At 31.9% G+C, this 26,159-nt stretch overlaps 1 protein-coding gene across 1 annotated transcript in view; it reads left to right on the forward strand.

Annotated features, from left to right (window-relative positions):
- Positions 1 to 26,159, forward strand: part of LOC137920480 (uncharacterized) — an 89,305-nt gene that overhangs the window by 24,929 nt on the left and 38,217 nt on the right. Inside the window, exon 2 of the mRNA XM_068763847.1 lies at positions 21,709 to 22,034. Within this exon, the coding sequence (XP_068619948.1) occupies positions 21,709 to 22,034 (326 nt within the window). The remainder of the gene's footprint in view (positions 1 to 21,708; positions 22,035 to 26,159) is intronic.

The following is a 26,159-nucleotide window of genomic DNA, read 5'->3' on the forward strand; positions in this document are numbered from 1 at the left end:
ATTTTTTTACTTTTACATTCTAAATTTAAACGTATTATAAGCGATCGTATATATTTATAACCTTTGATATCAAAAAAACTGTGATATGGAATTACGAAAGAAACATTTATTTATTATTAAAGTAGTGCGTTTTCTTACAATTGAAAAAAGCCTGTATTCTAGTAAAGAAGGTTCTATTACAGAAATAGTTATTACTTTCCAATTTTTAACATTTGTAAAGTAACACTGATTTGAATTGATCCTTCATGCTTTATCTTAAAATATATGTACCGTTGTTCCTAATGGGTCCAGATCTACGAAAATCCTATAAAAAAACTTACACGAATTTAATTTTTAACACTTAAATATTCTTAATACTGTAACTAAAGCAACTGATTTGCAAGGTACTTTACACTGCATTAGGATTTTTATAGTTTCTATTATGGTGAAGAAACCATATGTTTTAATACCAAAGGAATAAAATATAATTCACCGATCAGCAATGGTGCTTCGTGACGTTTACGGAAAGGTATGTCCTTATTGCAAAAGACGTAGAAGTTATTGGCATGTCTAATTATCAATGGAATAGATAAATTAATGTGATATATTTCGGTGTGATCACACCTGTTAGATGATTAAAACTGAAATAAATAAATTTATTTAGTGATGCAGTTGTTTTAGTACAATATGCGGCAACGCGTGAACTGTCAAAATGAAGTTCACAATGAACTGTCAAACGCGCGAAGTTCACATTGAACTGTCGAACGAGCGAAGTTCATAGCGCACTGTCATATGTATAACGTCAACGTCGTCGAGATTGGTTAAGTAGTTGAGAAATTATTACGTGACCAAAATAAAAGGGATATTTAATTATGTAAAGAATTTCAAATAAAGGTCACCTACGGTATTTAAACTTATTTTTTTATTTATCAAACACATATCCATTTATCCTCGATAAAGTATTACGTTCCTGCCCCAGTTATGTGAACTTAAATGAAATTCCATGTTATCATTGAGTCACTTAATGAAGGTATTTGGTACAGTAATACAATACGCATTTATTTAGAGTTAAATTTAAAGATTTGTATTGATTCTGTCGGCTTAAAAATCGGAATCTGTTCATTTAATTATTGAAATCATTATCCAGGGAAATCACTTGTGGACATCATGAAAAGAATAAAAGACATTGTAATAGAAACTAGAATTGGATTCATCTCTACAAAGACATTTTTTAACTTCAATTCGATATCACTCCTGTTATATTTGGTGTTCTTATATATTTATAGAACTAATAATTTTTATCTAATATTTTAAGTGATATACACATTATATCAGTTTTTTTAAACCTTTTTTGTATCATGCCCCACTTTCGTCTAAAATTCCTATTTAATATATCTTCTTTGGAACAGGGTTTTTATTCCTCTTTTTTAATATTTATGCTCTTCTCTCATTCTTCTTAAAAATGTATTTTTCCTCTTTTTATTCTACAATTTTCTTTCATTCTTTTTCATACTAATTTATTTTTTTATTCATGCGAAAAGGTTAAATTCGTGTTAAGTCCACTTTTAAATTGCCCATCACAACCAAGTTTCGCCTTTGGGGGTCGGGCACCCCGTTGGGAAACAATTTATTATAGTAATATCTCGTCTAGATATCTTCTTTAACAACGAAACGTATGCCTTTATATGATCTAATAATTCTAATGTTTATAACATTCCTTAAAGATAATTTTCTATATATTAATCATATATTTCATTGACAGAATTCCAGTTAGTGCCATTTTCAGAGTAAACTTAAAATCAGGAATCTGATTTTCTATTGAATATTTTTGCATTGCACGTAGATCGTCTGAAATGAGGGTAGAGTAAAAAGTACCCAATTTCATTCGAAAAATCCTTTTTAATTTCATGATGGAGTATTAAAAAACTGGTGGTATATTTTTAGGTGACAATTAGTCCTTAATGTATCATAATCACATACGTATACACGTCATGCGTATTGGATTCATTTTGTATAAGATATAAGACGATCTCTACAAATCTATTAAGAAATAAATGACAGTTTTGCTCTAGAAACAAAATCTTTATTTTAGTATTTACATCTAAAATTCAAACTACAATAATTACATTGTTTAAGCTAAGACACTATCTAATAATAAATAAATAACATCCTTATATTCTTTAGATAAGCGCCATTATCTATCCAGGCAAATGTTGCCATTTTTATAAAATCAATCTGTCTCACCGGCCATGCCATTACCTATAGCACCATTTATGGAGTATGTTCAAAACTACTACTAGATCGCTGTTTACATAGAAAGCTATATAAAAATTAAAAAAAGATGTATTTAAAGAAATATAGTTTTTTACATGTATAAAGGATTCTTGATTATAGTTTTAAAATCTTTAATGTGAATGTTTAGCTCATTTGTCTACATTGAGTTATAAATTTTATATATTTATTTCCAAGCAATCATTATAAAAAACGTAAAAATTATTTTTTTAATGTGTTGGAAATACAATTTTTAATGGCAATATTATTCTAAATGTTTCAATGTCAATAGTCAAACTTTTTTTCCGTAATATATTTGTGACAAGACAACTGCTTTCTAATCAATTTTATCAATTCCTGAGGAAATATAATACTTTTTTTTTCGTTAAATTGCATTACGATATGCCAATAATTGGTAGTACAAAGTCTGGAGGAACAGATAAAAAATAATTTTTAATTTTAATATGCTGTAATTCGAAATTTGAAAACGCTTTTTGTTAGTAAATTATTATAACGTTTTTAATTATTTTTGATATTTTAATTTTCACATATCGTGTACTATACATTAGTTGACAGTTATTGAGCTAACAAATAAGTTAACCAATAATTCTATGTAAAAAAAGTAAATATTTGAAAAAAGAATACGTTACTTTTGAAAACCATACAAAGACAGGCGTTCGAATATCCAACACGTGGTACGAGAAAGAGAAAAAAATATAAACCCTTTAATTTATGCCACGATAGTAGTTGTATCTCGAAAATAAAATATCATCTTATTCTTTTTTGGGTCACTGGCCGCGAGTGACGCGCTTTGTGCTGCCTTATCGATATGTATTTTTTTTGTACCATTTGTGTTTACGTCCTGATTGTATTTCTTATGCGTAAATTGAAGGCTTGAGAATAAAATATTTTTATGAATATATAGTTTTGTTTATTTATCGAATATAAATATATACGAGTATATTGTATCATATGCACTAGTATAAAATTCGAATAAAAATATAAACATTTATGAATATTACAAATAATTAATAAAAAAATTACAATGGTCACGTGATAGCGACTTGTTTCATACATTCTTTTGACAGACAGAAATTTACGTACATAAATATATGCGTACAATCACTTTTTAGTATTTAAATATACAGGATGATTGGTTATAGGAATAAAAACTTAAATTTACAGCTCATTTGTCAAAATAACCTTTAATAAAGCTTTTACACCTATTTACTATCATCCTGTATTTAGAGATCACTTTAAAACTTTACTGTAATGCAACAAGTTAATAATTTCTGTCGGTAAAAGTCTAAAACCACAGGTAATAAACAATAATTGATTTTAAAATATAGTGTTCCGATTTTTTAAAATGTTATTTTTTTAAATTCTTTTTATTTTAGTTTACTTATTATTTCCAAGCTATTGATAGGGCGTACCGTATTTATTAATTGTCAGCAAATGATTGCTATAAATTCATGTCATTCAATTTTTTCTGTAATTCAAAATATAATATTCAAATACATTCGTACATTAAGACATTTTGAAAAACGAATTTCTTTTAGTATATGGTCAGTCATTCTGAGTTTAGCTTCGAAATTTTTGCAAGGATCCCGCTTTGTACTTATTGGGAAAGTATTTCACAACGTGATTTAAAGAGAAGATTTTTAAGTCATAATATAATGGTTTACTTTGTTTTACAATGTTTATTTTCAAATACAATTGTAAGAATTAAATTTGCTATTTTTATCTATTTTAAAAGGTATTCTAACATGTAATAAGAGTGATATGAAATCGATTATTACAAAATAATCGATATTACATTAGAAAACCTTGATCGTCGAAACACACGGAAGCAGGGAGCCGCCCACGCGATCCGGCACCTCACAAATCACGCCATAGACTCTCGCTTTTGAATTTTATGATGATCGTAAAACCGAACCGCATCGTTCGACATCGCGCAATACACGAGCACCACAAAAAAAAATTCTGTACCGAAATGATAATTCAAAAGACGGCAACGAGCGCACGCCTGGTAACCACAGCTACCTGAATTGACGTTCCGATACGGGCCGAAATATCACGGAATGTAATAAAATTTTGGGCGCGGAAACTCTACAGCCATGTTTAGTAATGTGCGGTGGACCACAGATAATTTATTTATGCATATACGGGCCGAAATTTCGTAATTTATTACTAACAAATTGTACTGCGAGAGTAAAGTAATTGGAATACTAAGGTGATCTGCAATATTAACATCAATGCAATCATTTAATTTATGATAACGTAATTTATTTTTATATTGTAACTTATCCTTATTTCAGCCAATTATAACTAAGCAGTATTCAAGACTAGAGTGAATAGGTTTATTTTTCCCGCCATTTCTAACTTAGGAGTCTTCAAAACTAGAGTTACTGGTTTGTGAAGGTTTCTTCTAGACCATCGTAGACCTCGTCATTGCCTAATATCAAAACTAACTAATCAAAATCAACATAGTAATTTATTCCTTTGGCTTATATACGCTTAGACATCTCTTTCACTACCTAGAAATGATTTAAAGAAGGTACAAAAGGCAGTACACGAACTGGGTATAGTTAAATATATAAAAAAATGAAAATGTACTTAGGATATTACATCGAAATGAGTTTGTAAAGTTTTAAAATTTAACTTTATATACTCCAGTAATGACAAATACAATAACCAAGCTATTAGCATGTAAATAAGCGTAGCTCGGTAGCGGATAGCCCTTGCTTGTTGTTGACGCGATAACGTGAAAGAAACCGGTTCCGTACTCAGACAGACAGTTGGTAAAGTCCCTCGTGTTAGAACCTTTTGGAGTGGGAATTATTTATTTAAACACGATTACTGGTGGTCAGTATTATTTATAAGATATCTATACTTTTATTTACTTACATGCGAAAACTCTATTTAATGAAATCCAAAAAGAAATGTAACAAAATTAAATAGATGATAACTAAAAAAAAGAACGATTTATGTACAAGTATGAAAAGCATTAGTATCGATCAAGGCGATCTCTTCTATACAAAATTTATTATATTTTTATTTTATTCGAAAAACAAACGCGTATTGTGCAAATTACTTTAAATACAAAATATAATTCAACAACATTGTTTTGTGATTAGGCTTTGGGAATCGTGACCCTTTTGAGAAAGTTTGCCGCGCCATCTGCACCGGTTTTCGACAGTTTTTTTTTTTTAAATGGACCACTGTCCAAATGGCATTTACAGATTTCGCGGGTATGAAATGGCAGGGTGCAGAGTTCGCCCAGATCATTTCAGGCTTCTTTTGTAGCGAAGCTCGAAGGCTCGAAGCAGCCTCCGTTCGATATGCTACATAGTACTATTTTAGCTTCGGTGAACATTCCTTGGGCAGAAAAAGCTCAAGGTTTACCACGAGGGAACTTCGGCTTTGGTTATCACTTGTCGATACTAGCTTCGGCGGTGTGTTTTGCTTCGACTTCCGAGATATGACAAGGGCGAATGTATATCTTATTTGCTGTCAATTAATGTATATAATATCCAGTTTCAAAAATAATTAATAACGTAATGAAAATAAAGTATGTAAAAGCATTTTAAAATTAAAAATTATATATAAAAAATAAATATCGTTTACTATATATTGTTTACTCTCCGTCCCTGTAGATTTTGTATTGCCAAAAGTTATTAGCCTGACGCATTCCAAAACCTTATTTTAAGTTGACGGACCCTTCCGCTCCGTAAACTTAGCTCCATGTAACTGTAAAAGCCCTCGGGATAACAGCAACTACATCAACAGAGAATAATTCCATAAACCTTCAGAGTGATCACTTACAGGCAGATTGGAAGTGTAAAAGTTTCAAAGCTTTTTGCTTACAAATAGCCATTATTATAGGTTAACCCCTTCAAAGTTTATATATATGTATATATATATATATATATATATATATACATATATATATATATATACACATATATATACATATACATATATATATATATATATATATATATATATATATATATATATATTACTGTAAACAATCACCCTGTATAGGTAGAACATCAGACTTGATATTACGGCGAACGTGACCAATCACCCTTATGAATTCACACAAATTAATTCATTATTTCTTCATATTCAAATATTATTATTAATTAATAATAATAATAATATTATTAATTCATACTCAAATATAAATGCTTACATTTCGCTCAACTTTTTTAATCATATAGACAAATTAAGACAAAAATAACGACATTTATTTGTGTTTTATAGTTAGTGTCTATACAGTTATAAACTTGGATTTTTTTAAATAAAATATAAATTAAGCTATTGTTTGTTAATTAGTGTTACAACTTAAAAGAAAACTAAGCATAAATAAGTTGTATTAAGTTAGTAAATTGCCTTACAAGTTTAGCTTCCGTTAGACGAACAGAATATAATTATGAACAATCAATCAGTTGGCCGGCGACAAGACGGTTTCAATTATCGTAACAGAAATCAAAAGCTCAGTTCATTTCCGAACGCAGTCGCGTGCGGACGTCCAGCATTGTATGCAAATACCCTTCGAGCCTCCAACTTATTAATTATTATACTTGAGTTACGTCTTGAATAACGAACAATGTTTTTTTCTCGAAATTAAAGACTACCTTACGGGTATAGAATTTACCTGTTTATTCTTATTATACTGCTTGATTGGATATGTAAAAGTTTGAATAGGAGAAGTATACCTCTTTTGTTTTCAATTGATGTATAGTAAAATACTCTGTAATAAATATTGCACATCGACCTTTGGAAAGAGACAATCGGCTAATTTCGGCTTCGTAGAGCACTATCTCTGTCCCACACTACCTATGTGACGTTTTAACAGTCGATGTATTTCGTACGACAGAGATAACGAGCGAAGAAAAGACGAAATTAGCCGATTGTCTCTTTCCAAAGGTCGATGTGCAATATTTATCGCCAGGTACTATACACTTTATTCATAAATCATTGGTTTCAAAAGTAATTAGTAACGTATAGTCAAATCAGGAATTGGTCATCAACATACATAATAAATATAAACGTGTTTATTAGATGCACTTGCCTATTCTCTTCAAAGAAAATAGAGCTGGGCAAGTTACGCTAATAACATATGGACATAGAGTTTTAAAATGGACGGGGCTAGGAGGTACCAGAGCGAGAGACAGACATAATGCCAGATGGGCTGACGAGATCGTGGCTCCAAGTTCCAAAAAATGGAAAGCTTTGCAAGAAGCTTTAACCCTGAGAGGGTCTATACAAATTTAACATAAATTATTAAAATTATTCTCTGAAATTTTATATTATTAATACCAAGTTATTTGTAAGGAATGAAATAAAGCTTTATTATTATCGATTAAGGATCGTTATTAAAATTCGAATTAAGATATATTAAAATTATTTACTATCTGTGCCTGAAAATTTATATTACTAGAATTATTAATCTGTTCTATTCTAATTGAAAAAAAAAACAAAGTTGCATTACAGTGGATTTAAAATCGTTGAAGCTTTTTACTGACAAATAAGCTATGCATTCATCTGTTTACAGCTTTCACACCTATTACTATACACCGTGTAGAAGAGAGTAAATTTAATCAATCTGTTTCACTTTTATAGTACTGTATATGAAGTCTAGTCCTTCAACGTGAAGAAAAAATCTGAATATAATTAAATCAAAATAATTTTCCGCCAATTCAGAAGTTGTACTTCTACGTCTTTTCTTTGACTGTCTTTCTTACCAAAGAAATCTCGTGTCGGCACCAAGTCTTCATTAACAACTGTCTTCAACATATTCTTGGTTTAGCCTCAAAAAGTCTCCAACGTAGATCTCTGGAAACGCTGCGGTGAGATGCCGATTGACCAGAAGATCAAACGCCACAAGTGGAATTGGTTAGGTCATACGCTCCGAAGGGACCCTGATCACATACCGAAGCAAGCACTAGAATGTAATCTTCAAGGAAAGCGAAGACGTGGCCGCCCAAGGCCAACCTAGGGGCGGATTATCACTGCAGAAGTGAAGGCAGTTCAGGATAGCGACGTACTGTGGACGCCCTCTGCCCCATTCTGGAGACATAGGAATAAATGATGATAACTTACGTCTTTACCTATGTCATCAAATAAAGCTGTTTACTGTATGGGAAAAGTGATGGTTTGATCATGTATAATGATACCTCTATGATTTAGTATATCACAGTAAGGGGAATAATGTGTCCATGTCGATGATAAAATTTTCGGGACAATTATTTGGTTTTATTTTTAACCATCTATTCTTGGCGAAGACTGAAATCTAAATAGATCTTTGTGAAACACGTATACAAGATTGAGTAGAGGTGTAAAAAATGTAAAGTGAGAAATGACAAGCTCATTCGTCAGCAAAATACTTTTAAGCTTTAATCAAACTGTAAAAAATTATCACTTTGAAATATATTACACTATTTTTTATTAAAACTCTACTGGCTTTTACTTTTACTAGTACAGTCTGCAAGGTATATGTCCCAGGTTATATAAATAAAAAAATATTTTAAATCTAATATATAAAATTCTCGTGTCACGGTGTTCGAACTTGAACTCCTCTGAAACGGCTTGACTGATTTTTACCAAATTTAATATGCGTATTGCGTAGGTCTGAGAATCGGCTACTATCTATTTTCTATACCCCTAAGTGATAAAGGTTGTTCACACTTAAAATTTTTTTTTTATTTTTTTAACGAAATTTTTTGTGTTTATTTTTTTATGATACAACATACAAGAATACATACAACCATAAATTTTCACCCCTCTACGATCAACCCTTATTTTTTATTTGTAAATTAAATTATCATTTTTTTTTGCAAAACAACGTTTGCGGAATCAGCTAGTATCATATAATTCGAATATTGAAAACAATTATTTTTGTTATATTCGTTCGTAATAATATATACATATTATTACGATCACATAAATAGATTAGTATGATTAAATTACAAAACTATTAAAAAAAAAAATTATCAGTAATAAATATCGAGATATCATCAATTAAACTTTCCGACAAAATTCCAAACAATTTAGCCACCGTTTATAATCCCCACAATTATCTATAATAATAGGTAATTGCTATAAACGATTTTCGGCATTAGACATTCGTAAGCCACATTTTATTTAACGATTCAAATGCCTTAGAATCTGATATATGTTCTCATACACGTGTTTACCATTGTTCATCAATAGCTTACCCTGTAATTTAATCATAATTGTTTAGTGAGTTATCTTTTTTCATACTCAGCTAGCAATGTACATGTTTCAATTATGAATTCTCATTATTAAAACTTGAATAACTGTCTGAAATATCTCGACGTTTTTTTATTACGTGAAGATTTATCAGAACGTTACCAACAAGTATGTCTCTTTTTTCTCTCTCTCCCGTTCTATTGTAAAATACTGTTCTCATATTGGGTATTATTTTATCATACTATATCTAGTATCTAAATTAGTTCTCGCCTGTGTCATACATACTAGGAAATTTCTGTTCATTTCATGACACTACAATTTTAAAGGAAAATGAATAATAGCGATCAAATAGGGACGTTAAGGAGGCATACCGCAATAGACACTTATTTTAAACTAATGTGAACGTGTGTTAAATTTATTTCGTTGCCTGAATGCGAAACCTTTAAAGTATACTGATCTTCAAGGAAATCCAAAAGGTATTTAAGCATGTTTCCTAGGACCTTGAGCAACGACAAATCCTTTGATAGTATTTACGTGAACTAGCTAAGTGCGCTGAGCATGATAGGTTTTCGATTCTCCTTCGTTGAGTAAAACTCTACCTCGATGTCTTTTACCATAAAGTATTAGTACCTTCTGCATGTTTGTGTACTATAGTTGAATTTTTTTTTTCCTACAGCTAATTGGCATATGGGGGAAATCCTCATGGACACCTGGAAATTTTTTGCCAGGTAAAGTCGAACTCTAACCGACAAAAAACCCCATTTGCCACTTCTCCGTACTTTCCACGTTGATCCATCGACATGGAGGTGGATGCCTTTTGTTCGGATCCCTCTTTGCGTTTCTAGGTCAAGATGTTTCCTTGATTCTTTGTATGTTACACTATGTCTTACTTTTCTATTATTTAACTTGCTGGCGTTTTGTTCTTTTATTATAACTTTTTGGAAATATATTTTCTTTTTAATTTAAGTATCTTGATTATATTCAACATAATTGTTGGTGTAATATGGTTGATGTCAATGTCATCGCATTGTACAAGATTGACAAGGAGACCTGGGAGGGGACACGCATTAAGTTTATCTATACTTATTATAGTAAGAAAAGGACCAATATTTAGCCACTTCTGCACATGCAGTGGTAGTCGTGCAATAAAGCGCACTACCCGCCAGTCGGTTAACCACTCAACACGTGCGTCACCCCTCCACGGGGCATCCTCAGGAGCTATGTTACACCGATTAGTGCCAAACACAGAGTGCACTAATCCGTGGCAGTTGTGTAATTCGCATTTTTTGCCGCATTTGCATTTATCAGCGGGCTGGCGGGCGGTGCACTTTGTTGCACGACTACCACTGTATGTTCGGAAGTGGCTAAATATTGGTCCTTTTCTTACTTAGGGTGGACTTCCGCAAGGTAACGCCTGATTCCATTAAATAATTATCTATACTAAACAGTCTTCTATTTTCTGTTACATCGTCTTTGCCGATGTGTATTGCTTTGGCTACTGTGATATCAAGCGTGATTCGGACCTGATCAACTGTCTGTCTATCTTTAAAGTTTTGCCTAGTTGTCATCGCTAACTATATAATATATAAAAAACATGTTTCTATTTAAGATGTAATACAATTTCTCTGTCTATCTTTTTTTTTACAAAAAATTTAAACTTGGACAATTTCAATCGACCACATAAAACCAGACTCGGCCGCAAACAGGTCAAAGTAGTTGCGATCCAATTGATGCCTACATCAAGTCTATTTATAATGGCAATCGAGGAGCGCTGGCGGCCGCAGTCTTCCGTTTAATTGTTGTTAAAGACTTAATCCTATCCTGAGGCGGGTTTAACTGTTCAGCGAACCAGTTTGTCGGCAGCTCTACTGATTACTGTGATTTTAGATGTACCCACGAGACGTGTGGCTACCGTGGAACAGTCTTGGAGTACCGCGAATACCCGAATACCCTTAAGGCTAGCTTCCTGTTGACTATTATCTACCTACTTATGTATAATAATAACTATACAAGACTTTGACGAAAATTAAATTTCTATAATATTTTATATGTTCACGTAAACTAAGTTTAAGCAGACTTATGAACGTTTGCTCTTATATTCGAAAAAAAGTTAATAAAGAAAATAAGTAAAAAAACCATATCCACAAAAGTAAATATTTTCAATTTCAAGTAGAATAACTATTCTTCGTTCCAGCCTATAGATGGCCTTTGTAAAAGCTAGGCCTCTTCCATCATCATATCTATGGGGGATATATCATAATCGCCACTCTTGGCAGGCGGTTTGGCGATCGCAGTATCCTATTATGGTATGCAGAGAACACTGCTGCTCATGCTCTGAACGCAGTGGCAATCCTATATCACTAAACATATATTATAAAGTGTAAATTAAATAGAATACTGTACCCCGGGATCAAACCCGCGACCTACGATTGCATGTCTTGGTTCTCTACCGAAGGGCTATAAATGTATAGCTCTTTGCAGCCAATAAATATTTGGTTACACACTATCCAAGAATCAATTGTTTCAAAAATAATAAATAACATAATAATATAGTCAGAAAAATCGTTTCCAAAATTTGGATTAATTCATATTAAAATGAATTATTGTTTATTCGTCCCTGCAGATTTTGTACTTCAAAAAGTTATTACCCTGTCGCGTTCCGATAGAAAAATAATGTAACCTATTTCAGAGTGACCACTTTATACAGGTGATCGGATATAGGTGTAAATATTAAAGCTTCTCTGAAAACCTTAATATACCTCCGTTCAGCTTATCGGACCTTCTCAAGAAAAAATCTACAGCAGAATCTTTTGATGAGTTGGTCCGGCACATTGTTCTAAATCTCAAGGCATTTAGCGGTCTGTAGCGCTTGGGCAGCGATTTGAAATAAAACAATGTAGCAACTAATATAGAATTGAGTATTCCAAATTGTATTATTAATATATATAAATTTTAGCGGTATTTACCCGTAAGAGAAAATTTTGTAAGAAAAATTGAAAAAAATTATAAAACGCTGTCATGGCTCGCAGCTGGGAGTAGAAAGATCCGTATCAAATAGCGGCAACCCTCTCCCAACTATCTGCGTTTAGTTAAAGCGAAAAATAAATATTGTAAATGAAAAAAGCAAGCGATAAAAATTAGAATTTAAAATAATATATATTTAAGCTTTTTGCTTACAAACGTGCTATATTAACCCCTTCAAAGCTTTTAAAGCCTTGTTACTAGTCACCTGAGGTCTATCACCGAAGATGTGACACACTACTCGTATTTTGCACAAAAGTTACACTTCAAAATCAAAATTAAGTAGAACATGTGGATACATACATGTTTTACTTCCAAATACGCCTTGTAGAAAAAATCAAACATGACATATTGCGTAGCGTCTGTGTGTTTAATCAGAATTTCATTAACAAATTAAACTTTGTTTTAACTGAAATATATTACACTATGACTTAATATTACATCGTAGGTGTAGAAACGAAATATATAAACAAAAATATTACGTTGAGTTTGTCTACTAAAACAGTGAACTTTTAAATATTAAAAAAAATCTTGTACCATTTGTCTGTTGTCCTTATCATAAAGGAAATATTTATAGTTACGTCTGTTAAACTGGTTGCTATATACAATATGTCATATAATACAAGTGTATATTATGAATACATTGGGTTTTCTCTAGTATCTAAAATAGGCCTAGCCCGTGTTTTAAGGAGCAGTTTATTATTTAAGACGCGTATTAGACAATTTAAATTTGTATTTGTTGTTTATTATATACACATAAGATGATAAACCAATAATGAGTGTAAATGTAAGTAAGTGTTATTTACTTTTTTATTCGACAGATACTTGCCGATAACTTGTGATATTATTATGTCTGAGCAGCTACTTACTGAGAAATATTATAAATAGTTGACAACAAAGTTATAAAATAGATTCTAATTTATCCGTCAATGTCGCAATTGTAACTCTAAGTCTTTAATCCTATAACGAGTTCCGTCAAATATTTACCACATCACACCATCAACTGGAATAATCCTCTTCTTGATAAATAAATCTCTTATTTAGGCCAATCCAATAACATACGAACGAACGAATCCAGATTGAGCAGTTTCATTCGATTCGTTAATTTAAAAAAGATCATCCCTGTTACGGTCCACGCTGTGAATGTGAATGATAAATCAATTAATCATTCGGTCACGAAACACTTTCTGTTAAGTCATAAGTTTTTTTTTCTTTCGGATTCACACCGGTGTGCGAGACAAAGGCAATCATTGATAAGTCCATTCATTCGCTTTTGTTGCTTGGACAGTGGGCAGTGGCGTGTGAAACTACGTTCGAAGCACTGGTTTCTATGGGAATTTCTTTTATAATAGAGTCGTCTATCTGATAATAGGTATGATCCATGCTTAAGTATTTAACCACAATGGGAGCTAGTTATCAATTATTATTTTATTATGAACGTTCATTACTAAGCATCTTTGAGATTCAAAAAGCTCAGTTTGATAAATTAAGTTACATCTGTTATGGAAAAAATTGCTTTCTAAAAATAGAATATCTTAGAAACAATTTCTAGAATATTCTATTCATTTAACACGATCATTCACTTTAAGGAGCTCACGGTGTATTTTCATTGTTTCCTCGGCCATTCGGTCGGTGCTATCCGCCATCGATTCATGATTTACGGCACCCATAAAGTGAACCGTTTTATTGGATCCAGTGTTTGATGTTCCACTTCTTGCATCCAAGGGCTCGAGTTCGAACAATGTATTTATTTAGCTCGCGCGGTTTGGACTTTATTAACGAAATTGAGCATAAGCTTTTTACTTAGGTTTCATTTCAAATCGAAGCTTTTGATATATTTTTTTATATATAAATCCAAAAATTTGGCGAAAGATGAGATTAGTGCTTCCTTTACAACTTTATCGTATTTAAATGAAACAAATTATTTTTAATTAAATTTTTACGACACTCTCAAACAAGATAATAGTGATTGTGTTAATTTTTCGTGTAAGAAATAGGCAGTGTATATCTATTTAGACCGCCTTTAGCAATAGAATTGACATCAGAATACAATCACTTTAATTTCAGCCGATACATTCCCACTGCTGGACATATCTCATAGATTTTAGAAGCGTCCAGTGACAAGCAGCTTTTGATGACCTCCTTAAAGTCATTTGCCTATCTTGTGGGTTGACGTCCAACGCTACGCGTGCCGGTCTGTGGTAGTCACTTCAGAATCGAAGGCTTTTACAGCCATCTGTTTTACGTTATATGTGGCTTACCTACTGCTAATCCACTAAGCTATGAGCACCAAAAATGCATACAAATATGTGATGTAGTAATTAAGAAATTTAAATAAGGATACAGACTAGCAACTTAAAAAAGCAATGGCAAATAATATTTATTAAAAAAAAATAAGTGTCTGAGATGCGATGTATGAAAATAAAATAAAATATAGAAAACAATGCTATAAAATGTAATGGAAAATAAAAGAACTAGTAAAATATATTGAGACGGATAAAAGAAAAGTTTAAAAATAAAAGATGTGTATAAATTATTACAAATAACAATGTCCCCATCCCATTATAGGAATACGAAATGCCTCAAAAACGGTGCCGCAAAAAAAGCAATCGACATAAGCATATATGTCATGATATAACTCAACCCGACTAAAGTACCTTTAATAGGTTTCTATTTACAGATAGTGATAATTCTTCAGATTGTAATGTATAAATATCTTAAGATATATGTATGAAATTAATAATAGCATTTGCAAATATAACTCACAGTACTTGACATCGAATAATGTATCTAATCCATCGATATTTATGTCTGTCGTTGACAGTGCAGACGGAGGTAAGTTGGATCGTAAGTAAGATGCGTCTTACTGTAATTCAGTACATCTTTACTGACTTAATCCTCTATTATTCATACTGTTTGCAATCGTATAAATTTTGTGGTAAAATGTTACAAATGGAAGTTTATGAAACGTTTAAAGAAATTATTAGGGTTCTTGAAAGTCAGTGTTAGATATAGAAACTAATCATGGAAAGATATAGTACGATTGTAAAAACATCTAGTGATGCAATAGCCATCGGATAAGTCGTAATCAAAACATAAAAAAATGAAATATGAATCACAAAATATGGATAATAATAAAATAGAAGTAGAGAAAATAAATTGAAAATTATATCTGTGATAACACATGATAAATAAGTATAAGAAATAAGAATACTAAATAGTATATCATGAAAATAAAGTTAAAAGCCAAAAAAATGTGATATTTGGGGAACAAGGTGAAGGAAGAGAGACGATGCATGATAGGAAATTAATATATAGGAGAATGCTAGATAATTATAGAATGAAAGAGGAGAGCTAGATCATATGACGAATAAAACTAGAGCAAAGAAAAAAAAAGTATGAAAAAAGAATTATTTAAGTTCGGATAGGGGAGTATGAGAGGTCCCAATAAGAGAAGCTGCAAAAAAATTATTGGCTAAGTCAAAAGTCGGATGCATAGAATGCTGAACGCGTACTAAGTGGCAGCCCAAATCGAAGTTCCCTCCCTGGAGTCCTAGCGTCAGGTAACTCCAGGGAGTATCCTCAAAATGATCCAAAAACCACTAAAACGACTTCTTGATCAGGTAGTATGGCATGTAATGTAACTGCCATGACTCTCAAGGAAGCCCTCTGACAAATTTACGTAAATGAGGTTCGAAATGTAAGCTCAGCTAGTAATGCAATCTTTTTTACTTATTTTAAGTCATATTATAAAAAATTATGTTAAAATTAATTAGCCTATCGAAGTATCCGTACTTCAGATTAATGAGACTTTAGGTCAATGTGAACACGGCTTTCTAATTAAATTAGTGAGAAGTTGTAGTTAAGCTGAAACGATAAGTTGCTAGATGTGAAAGACATTAATATATCAGGAAAATATAACTATAAAAAAATACAAGGACAAAAAGAATAGGCGACTTCAGAAATATTGTAAGCATGCACGAGTTGGGACACCTGTGTTACCCATCCCGAGTGGAAATAAAAAAAAGTTCTTGCGTATCAACGTATGGTCCGACAGAGTACTATGGATACTAGTGTTATTTTTTTTTTTTTTGTTTATTATATTTTATTTATTTTTTAATTTCAATATTAACTATTTTAACAAAAAATACACATCTCTCCGTTAGTTTAATTTAATAAAATGCCAAAATAAATATGTTTGCTTATTGGAGATGTACATAGCCTTACCTATAATTATGTTACCTTAAATCTAAACGCTAAATAACTCAATTAAACTAAGTATATGCAAACGAAACACGACCAATATTATGTAAAAATTGCAAGTTAAATTAATTATAGTAATGTTTTTACATTTTCCTTTTAGTGATATCATAGTAAAAGAGAAGTAAATTATTTAGAAAAAAATTAAAAATTCATGTAAATATCTACGCGAATAAATATATTTTCACTATGACAACTTTTAAAAATAGGTTATAAGGTATTTACGAATATATTATAAGTTAGATTAGGTAAAATTTTGTGTTTGTATAAACACAATAAAGCCTTTATCTATCAAATGAATGGATACAATCGCCTTTGTACACAAACTTTTTTTTAAACTTGTGTTTTTTAACTTGTTGTTTCTCAAATAACACAGTTTCATTACACACACCATTCATTCAATAGATGTCGCTGTATTCGTTTGTTGCAGTGAAAATGGGTGAACTATAGAGATAGTAGTGAAAAAAATTGGTAAAAATCACTTAAAATATCTTTAGCGTTGACGATCAATCATATATGAATAGTAAAATACATATAATTTATTTTGGAAAAGCAGTCTTATGCAGAAGAAACTTCATTGCAAACCTAATGTTTCTAAATATATGTGTCAAAGATAGGTATCCTTACAAAATTTCTAGTAACTTATTTTATTATTCTGAATTTTAATCGAATGGTAAAAAAATTTAGTGTTTTGCTATTTATTAAATTTTTATTTTCACTTTATAGCTATCTTTAGTTTGTACATGTTACAAAGTTACTATATGTATTTTTTAGACTGAAAGTCACATCCAAGGTAACTTGAGACAGAGTGGCTATAAATGTGATGAGTAAGCATTGATTTGTTCATATTTGTAATAAGTCAGTGCTACGTATGTAATAAATATAAAGATTTCTAGTAGTAATATTTATAAATGACAGTTTAAATCTTAATACATCAACTTTTAATAATAACGATTCCAAAATATACTTTTGGATACCTATGGAAGTGACCAAATCCAGAAGTGGATGAACTATGGCTAAAATATCATAAAAATAAAAACAAATCCGTTGTCTATTCTTTAAGAAATAATAAATAAACCATTTTTGGAAGAAAACTTTACAAAGAAATAAAACAATAAGTCAAATAAATTACACAATGTTTTGAAATAATAACATTATTTTTACGTCGTTAATAGTAAACAAAACATGATATATATTATATACAGAGTCAACACGTGTTAATTCTAATAAGTTATAATGTAGTAACAATAGCTTGAAACCGGAATACTGGCTTACGTAATATAAAACTGCTAGCTAGACTTTGCGGTTAGGTTCGCCGCATCCACAATATTCTGAACGTTGCACTTTAGAAAGGAACGCAGATATAGTAGCTCTCGCTCGCCGGTCGGCCAGTCGCCGCACGTGTGCCATGACAAAACGAGTTTCGCCGGCCCAAGATTTTATTAATTTGTGTTTCTTATACATTGTGTTATATACATATTTATAAGTTCTGTTTATTATATGTTCTCTGTATATACTACCAACAGACTTCTGCTATCCTGGTACTCGGTTCATCGATTTCATTGATAACAAATTGCCCCCTTTGTTCTGTCTCGGACTCTCGCGTGTTTTTTTTTTTTTGGTTTGAGTTTTATGCATTTGTCATGTCGTTTGATTTCTAGAAGCGATATTTTTTACATGTTTATTATTCAAGCGACCGCATATGTGTTATTCGAGTTGAATCAAAGTATCGCTTTTAATTCCGCGAATCTCAAAATGACGTTAAGTTTCAAAATTGTAGCATTACGAAATGTGTCAATTTTGAAAAATTTAAAAATCATGTTGATTTAATAAGTAAATTTTATTTCAATTATTATTCAGTAGTTAATTATTACAATCAAAATAAATAAAAAAAATAAATTTAATTACCAAAGTGTACTTTTGTATTCATTTAAAATTGAGTTTGAAATTAGTGCTATGTACTTAATAACTATTTAGGACAATGTTAGCACAGTGGTAGAAGACAGACTAGCGATCGTAAGTCGCGGGTTCGATCCCTGTACAGTCTTATATTATTCACACTATACATTAATTATATAGGATTGCCACTTCGAACAAACAAGTTTTTAGAGGATGGGCAGCAAGGCCTTCTGCCATAACACCACACTGCGATCGCCAACCCGCCTGTCATATGGGGGAGGCCAGTGCCTTGCATTGGGTATTTATCGGCTGAAAAGAGAGAGAAAAGAGTGACGTACCTTATAACATATTATATAAAGCTTAATTTTAGTTTCAAGCTGGAATATTTTACTACTATTTTTTTATGTGAAGATTAGCCTTTTTAGTGCCTCATATATTACGTAATTAATATTTATTCTACCTAATTATAAAATTAAAAACATTGACTATTATATAGTTTTTTTTTCTAGGTCAACTTTTCATATTTACAATTAATTTTTCACTTAGAGCAAACGTTCATTAAATCTTAGTTTACTTAAATTCGATTTTATTAATTTAATTACATGTCAACGTATTTCTTTACATTATTTATTTAATAAGTAAATTACAAAATTATGTCAATTTATTTCAACCATTAACAACTAAATAGATTTTTTAAATTTAACTTAAAAATATTTTTCTGTACAGAATAATATAATAATGTAAATTAAAAAAAATATTATGCTTTTTAATAGGCTGAACAAGCAATGCCTTAGCTCCATAAAACTTGCTAAAAATAAAACAATGTCACGTTCCCGCCCACGTCATGTTGACAGCGCGCTTGACGTGTAGGTGAAATGGCCGCTAATAAACATCTGATTTATATTCAAACATTGGTTTTATACGTGCTATTTTAGTACAGTGGACGCAATAACAAAAATTATGTCTGTCCGATGTTTAAAACTGATTGTGAATTAATGAAACACTTGGTCTGTCGAATGGTTTATATTTTATACAGAGTATAAAGGAAAATGCTAATTTGATTTTTTTGATTCTGAAAATGGTAATTTACTCATTTTGCTGACATCGTCAATGGTTCCCTAAGCTATCATTGTTGGTCAAACATTTCATTAAATGAAAAACATCTTTTTAATCCTGAATTGTACACACTAGAAAACACATAAATAGTTTCATAATAATAAACAAAAAAGTACAATGGACAGTCTTATCACACGAGGCAATTTCTTCCAGACAACCATAGTATGGAAACAGTAGAAGTATAAATAATGGGCAGTTAACGTATACAAAACATCATATACACTAATATACATACATAAACATATATACATAGGTATATAGCGTAAATATTTGTAATAAATAAAGTATACAATACAATAATAAATAAAAACATAAAACTGGATCAAAACTATGATTTCACTTGCCTCAAAAAGAAATGAATTAAAGGATAAATAATTATAGGTTTAGTAAATATTTCAATGAATTTTGAACCCAAAGATGTCTAAGGGGGGATATACGTCATAGTTGGCAATCGCGTAAGTCGCTGCTGCCCGTTCCTTGAAAATATATTCGTGGGCAGTGACAATCCCATGTAACTAATGCACAAAGTGTAAATACATATATGAACATATATATGTTGGTGTCCCGGGAATTGAACACGCGACCAACGATGAAAAATCTCAGTCCTTTACTACTGCTTTACACTAAGCAATATCTAAGCTATCACATTAGGATCCCAGATAACGTCGAGAAAGCTTCCATTACTAGATTTAAAAAAAAATTGACAAAGAAACTCTAGAAATGCTTACTACACTATAAATTACTTTATTGAAGATACGCCATGGCAATAATGTGTTCGACTCTTACCTATTTCAATGAATAAACAATTTATAAAGAATGTAATTTTTTGCTATTAAAAAAAAACAGTCTTGCTGAGTTTCTTTTGCCTGTTCTTCTCATGTCTATGGCGTTTCATCTGAAACGCTGGCAGTCTCAAATTGACGTCAACAAGAGATGTAATCTATCGTGTGTATGTTGAATAAAGAATTTTTGTTGAAATTTAAATTTGGATTTGTTTCAGCCCGATCTTATAAGCTTATTAAATAGTTTTGTTAATACTCGCACACTTTAACTGCTTTTAGAACTCCGTCAAACTTAAAACCAGAATCTAAAAAAAAGTTTATTATTAAAGTTTAATAAAGAACGTGTTATGTAATATGTACATGACCATAGCTCCATATATTTATATATAAAAATATAAATTAATTTAAAAGAGCGACTTTTGAGTTTTACGACCTTTCTCCTCGGCAGAACTTCTTTCCGATAGGTAGATAAAGAACAATAGGAGTAGGACAAACAAAACTGACATTTTATGTTGATTGACGATGTCAAAGTGATTGCATACGTAGCTTATTTGAATAAAGAATACTTTAATGATTTTGATTTTCAACGAAAATACTGATGACCAAAGATAACTTGTTACACCTTTATCTAGGCTTCATAAAATCAGTAAGCCTTTTTGAGAGCAACTATGTACGGTGTACACTTCCAAATAATCTACCTAAATTATGCTGTAATTAATTTAAGAATTTTAATAAACCAAAACTTGGAAACACATTTATTTATTTATAATAATGCTTGGGAATATATTACTCTACTATTGTATTAAGAATATTGTAACAGTTACCACAAATAAAACCCACCCGTGTTTGCTGTGGGTTTTTCCAAGATCAGGGCGCTTTAGGAACTCAATAGGTATAGGTTATAGGATGCCATTATAGAAGAGTCAAATCAGATTAGATATACAGGCTATGGGTATCTTTAATTGGGCGTATGTACAGTTTATTTGCAAGTAAAGCTTAGTACCTCGTGACCTGTAGATTATGGATGCCAATTAAGGAAATCTCAACTTGACTGTAGTTTCAAATTGGGATCTTAATGCATTCTTTTTATGACTACACAAGTGTTCACTATAAATCCGTGAATATAAACTTTTTAGTAAAGTATTTTTTATTTCTACAGATCGGCCGTATTCCGAGTCGGATATCGAGCGTCCAAACCCACAGCCGCAACCATGTAGAAGATCAGCCTCATCCCCACCACTCACCCTGACCCTGGATTCGGACTTAGAGGACGACGTGTTCGTGAGTCCTCGTACCGATAACGGTAGCGACCCGTTTTCGACCACCAACCTCGAAATATTCCGATATGGCAGCACCAGGACACCAGCTGGAATGCTACTGAGCCCAAGGAGAGAGAGGACGTTCACGTTCTCTGTCACCAGCGAGAAGCACTGGAGGGATAAGGGTGGAACAGACGTCGCCGATGGAGTCGCCAGTGCTGACGTGGTAAGTTTACTTATAATTTAGTTATTTATTTAAACAAATCTTGAACAATTTAGTTACTTTACCAGTTAATCGCTTAGGCGTTGCAAAATATATTAATGAAGATAGGAGAATCAAGTCAATATCATAAAACACAAAAATAGCAATCTTTATGACTGAAAAACAGCATAAAAGTAAGCGGCCAGATCGTATATCACAGGGCAAGCCAACCCCGATCATACTAGATGGAAGTGTTGTTAAAATTCCTTCCGTCACTTCTTCTCTCAACGCGAACGCTTTCCGAAGTGATAGTGATGTTATTAGCCAGGCAATAGTAACTGATGAAGTGGAGGTTCGTTCCTTTCGGATGCTCCAACGGTAAGATGGAAAGACGATCTTGTTATGTTCGTGAGAATACGCTGGGTACAGTCAGCTTCCAACCAGTCTTATTGGATATGTATAGGATAGGTCTATATTTAAATAAACGTACTATGAAATTACGATGTTGATTATGATTCACGGAACGCAAAATCATGCGGAAGATCTTGGGACCAGCGAGAAATCAAGACGGATCTTGGAGGCTCCGAAAGAATGCCGAAATTGAGACTTTAGTAGCACAGCCAAATATCATTGGCGAATACAAAGCTCAACGAATCCGCTGGCTTGGTCACTTGGAGCGAATGGGATCAGATCGGAGCGTGAAGGTAGCGTACCTGGAAAAACCGAGGGGTCGAAGACCAGTGGGTAGACCCAAGTATCGCGGGATCGATCGCGTTGAGGCAGACTTGCGCGAATTGAATGTCAACCAATGGCAGACGATGGCGCAAGATAGAGGAAAGTGGAAGTCTCTCGCTTCGGAGGCCAAGACCCACTTTGGGTCACTGAGCTAGCGGAGTAGATTATGATTCAAGGATGCCCAAGAGGACGGAACCGGGATTTAGCTAACACAAATAAACGATGATCATAATTAAATTAGAACGCAATTAAAACCGCAAAGCCTACATGATAACACGGCCATTGTTTTATGGCGCTGCCAATATTTACAAGTTATAAACATCCATATTAATGCGGTAATGTGGGCCCGATATTCCCGCTCGTTTGCGGTTGTGGCGTGTGTTGCAATAAAACGTGCAGAAATAGTACTGAATGTGCGAAACGTCGCTTCACTTCAACAAATTGTTTTTCTAAACCTCGCACGTGCGAACCTTTGTCTCGCCGCGGAGTGAATCATTTGTGTCGATGAACTACGCATCGCACTGTAAAGGCGATCACACACTGGACTGTAAATATTTATAATTGCAATTATATATAATCCCCTATTATTCGAAAATTTCGTCGTTTTCATTTTCTGTGGGAACACTTCACTTCACATTCACGCTCAGTGTTTACGGTGACAGAAAATCCGGAATTATTATTATTATATATATATATATATATATATATATATATATATATATATATATATATATATATATATAGTTACTTCTCTTACCACATAGGCAAGGATGGTGGTTTACCTTCAAGGATAACGAGTGGAAACATTTCGCATCCATAATTAAATATTTGATAAATTGCTTACATTCCCACTTAATCTTAAAAAAGGAATAATTTTAAAATTATAATGTAAGCTTCCAATAAGTATAATATATTACAAGGATGATAATAAAACAAGGATGAAACGGAATCCGGAGGTTATATTAAACCTATATTCAAGATTAATTCAAAGAAAAATGTCAACAATAAATAATTAAAGAACACAATTTCAAAAAGAACATCAGCGATCGAATAGAGCCCGAATAATTGCGAAGATGTAATAAATTACATCAGGTAATTAAAAAAGACGCAAAAGATCCGGAATTATATTTACAAATATATATATATATATATATATATATATATATATATATATATATATATATATATATATATGTATATGTATTTTTTGAAAGTCACTTAAGAATGGAGAGCTTTATAAGTTTCATAACTCAACGTGGGAGTATCCCTCTATACATACAGCCTGAGTAAAACTAGTTAAATTAGTTAGTAGTACGTATTTTTATTTTACGACTAAAATGCCTTCGCATGCCCACTCTTGAACTGGTTTCATCAGACTTGCTACATTTAAAACCTTCCACACAGCGTCACAGGCAAATTCCCGGGAACGTATTCATATGTCCTCAGTTCTTTCAACGACGGACTCATTTTCCCCACGTAAGAGAAAAGTATCAATTTTTTCTCTAAAGAAAAGCCTTGCTTTATTACACTGAACTTTCACCTACCGCGGGAAACGGTGTACACCAAATCCATATTCATAAATACAAACCCTTCATAATCTCTTGTGGCAGATCTGTTCTCAGCCTGACCGTAATTTGACTATGGAGGAATATGTTATATGAAATACTATATAATATTTATTTATTTTACATAAGTACGAAAACCGAAAAATATAAGGGCGACCGGAAAGTACTATCGTCCCCGTCGACAAGTTTTACAGAAAAAAGATTTTTACAGCTCCGGTATTGATTTGTATACTAGATGGCAAAAGGTTGTTGATAACGAAGTTGAATATATTGTTGATTGGAAATAAAAACTTTTTAAAAATGTAGTCGTGTCAATTTAACTTAAGAAAGCGACATTACTTTCCGGTCCCCTATAGCTTCATATCACATAATTTAAGATTAATTTTTTGCTTTTTATTGGCATACAGCGTCCGGCAGATAATTATGCCTTTATATAAAAGTTAAAAAAATAATAATACCGAAAAACTTTATTTAATAGCTCTACGAATAGATTACAGTGATTTTATAGAAAAAAAAAATATTATTTAAAGCAGTGGTATCCCAGCAGTTACCAACTAAATCTGGCGATTGTAGGTCGCGGGTTCGATTCTCGTGATTCAATCTGTAATCCTCACTTTGTGCATTAGTTATATAAAATTGCTACTGCTCACAAACAAGTTTCCAGATGTTGGTCATCAGTGTCCTCTGTTTCCCTACGACACTATGATCGCCAACCCGTCTACCAAGCATGGCAATTATGGTATATTCCTTCATAGATATCTTTGGGAGGGACCTAAGTCTTGCAGTGGACCAGAGACCGCTGAAATGACGATTTAAGCATCCGAATATTTTTTTGATAATTTTAATTCTTTAAAGATTTTTAACTAGAATAATTTTGAATTATGGTGAATGGTGTTATCAGAAGTTAGATATTGTGTCATGAGATATTAAAAACTTTCAGCATACGTTGGGAAACACATTGATATTCTCATGATGTGAATATTACACTGAAAATTTTGTAAAACAATGTCACAGAATATAAATAACAGGTTAGCAAATATACGTCGATTATATTATATTTTTAATTTATAATAACTTTTTACTATATTGGCATGTTGTAATTTTTAATTTCGTGAAAAGAAAACATCAAATATTCATTACCTCAACTTATTGCTATTTTAAATCATCAGGCGCTGTTAACCACGCGTAAAACGGCTCGGATAAAATGACCTCTAGAATAAAGTAATAGGATTGCTTCAGAACAGTAGACTAACACGCACCTTATACAATACAATTATATTGTTAATGCCGCGATAAAATAAAAAGTGCTGACTGAAACGGAAATTAAATCTTTCCGAATGCGCTTCGGTTTACGCCCAAATAAAGTTTAGTGGCCGAGTGTTTCTTTTAGCTTTTGTGTATATTGATCGCATTGAGTGGAGAGAGCTTCGCTTATTACTATTAATTTTCTATATTTAATTATCAATCAGTTTTTTTTTAAATATAAAACATTATCTATATTTGAACTGACAAATTAAATAATTCTATATTTATAAATGCTGATTGAAAACAGTTTTACAAGCTTTAAAGGCGTGAATGTATAGCTCATTTCATGTCAAAAAGCCTTAAAACCATTACACTTATTTCTAATCACTCTGTATAAAGCGATCACTCTGATATTAGTATGTTTTCTACTGGAATACGAATGTTCATTTGCGTCTGTCAGTGTAAAACCTCCAGGGACAGATAATAAACATTAATTCTTTTTAAAACGATTTTATTTAGTTCGATCCGTACGGAATTTGTTTATTTGGGTCAAAAATCAGAAATTGAAATTTAAGCACCTTCCTGTTTGTCAGATTGATCCGAA

The sequence above is a fragment of the Battus philenor genome, unplaced genomic scaffold (genome assembly GCF_028537555.1).
Source record: "Battus philenor isolate CCGP_79_NKW_IND1 unplaced genomic scaffold, ilBatPhil1.0.hap1 SCAF_18, whole genome shotgun sequence".
NCBI lineage: Eukaryota > Metazoa > Arthropoda > Insecta > Lepidoptera > Papilionidae > Battus > Battus philenor.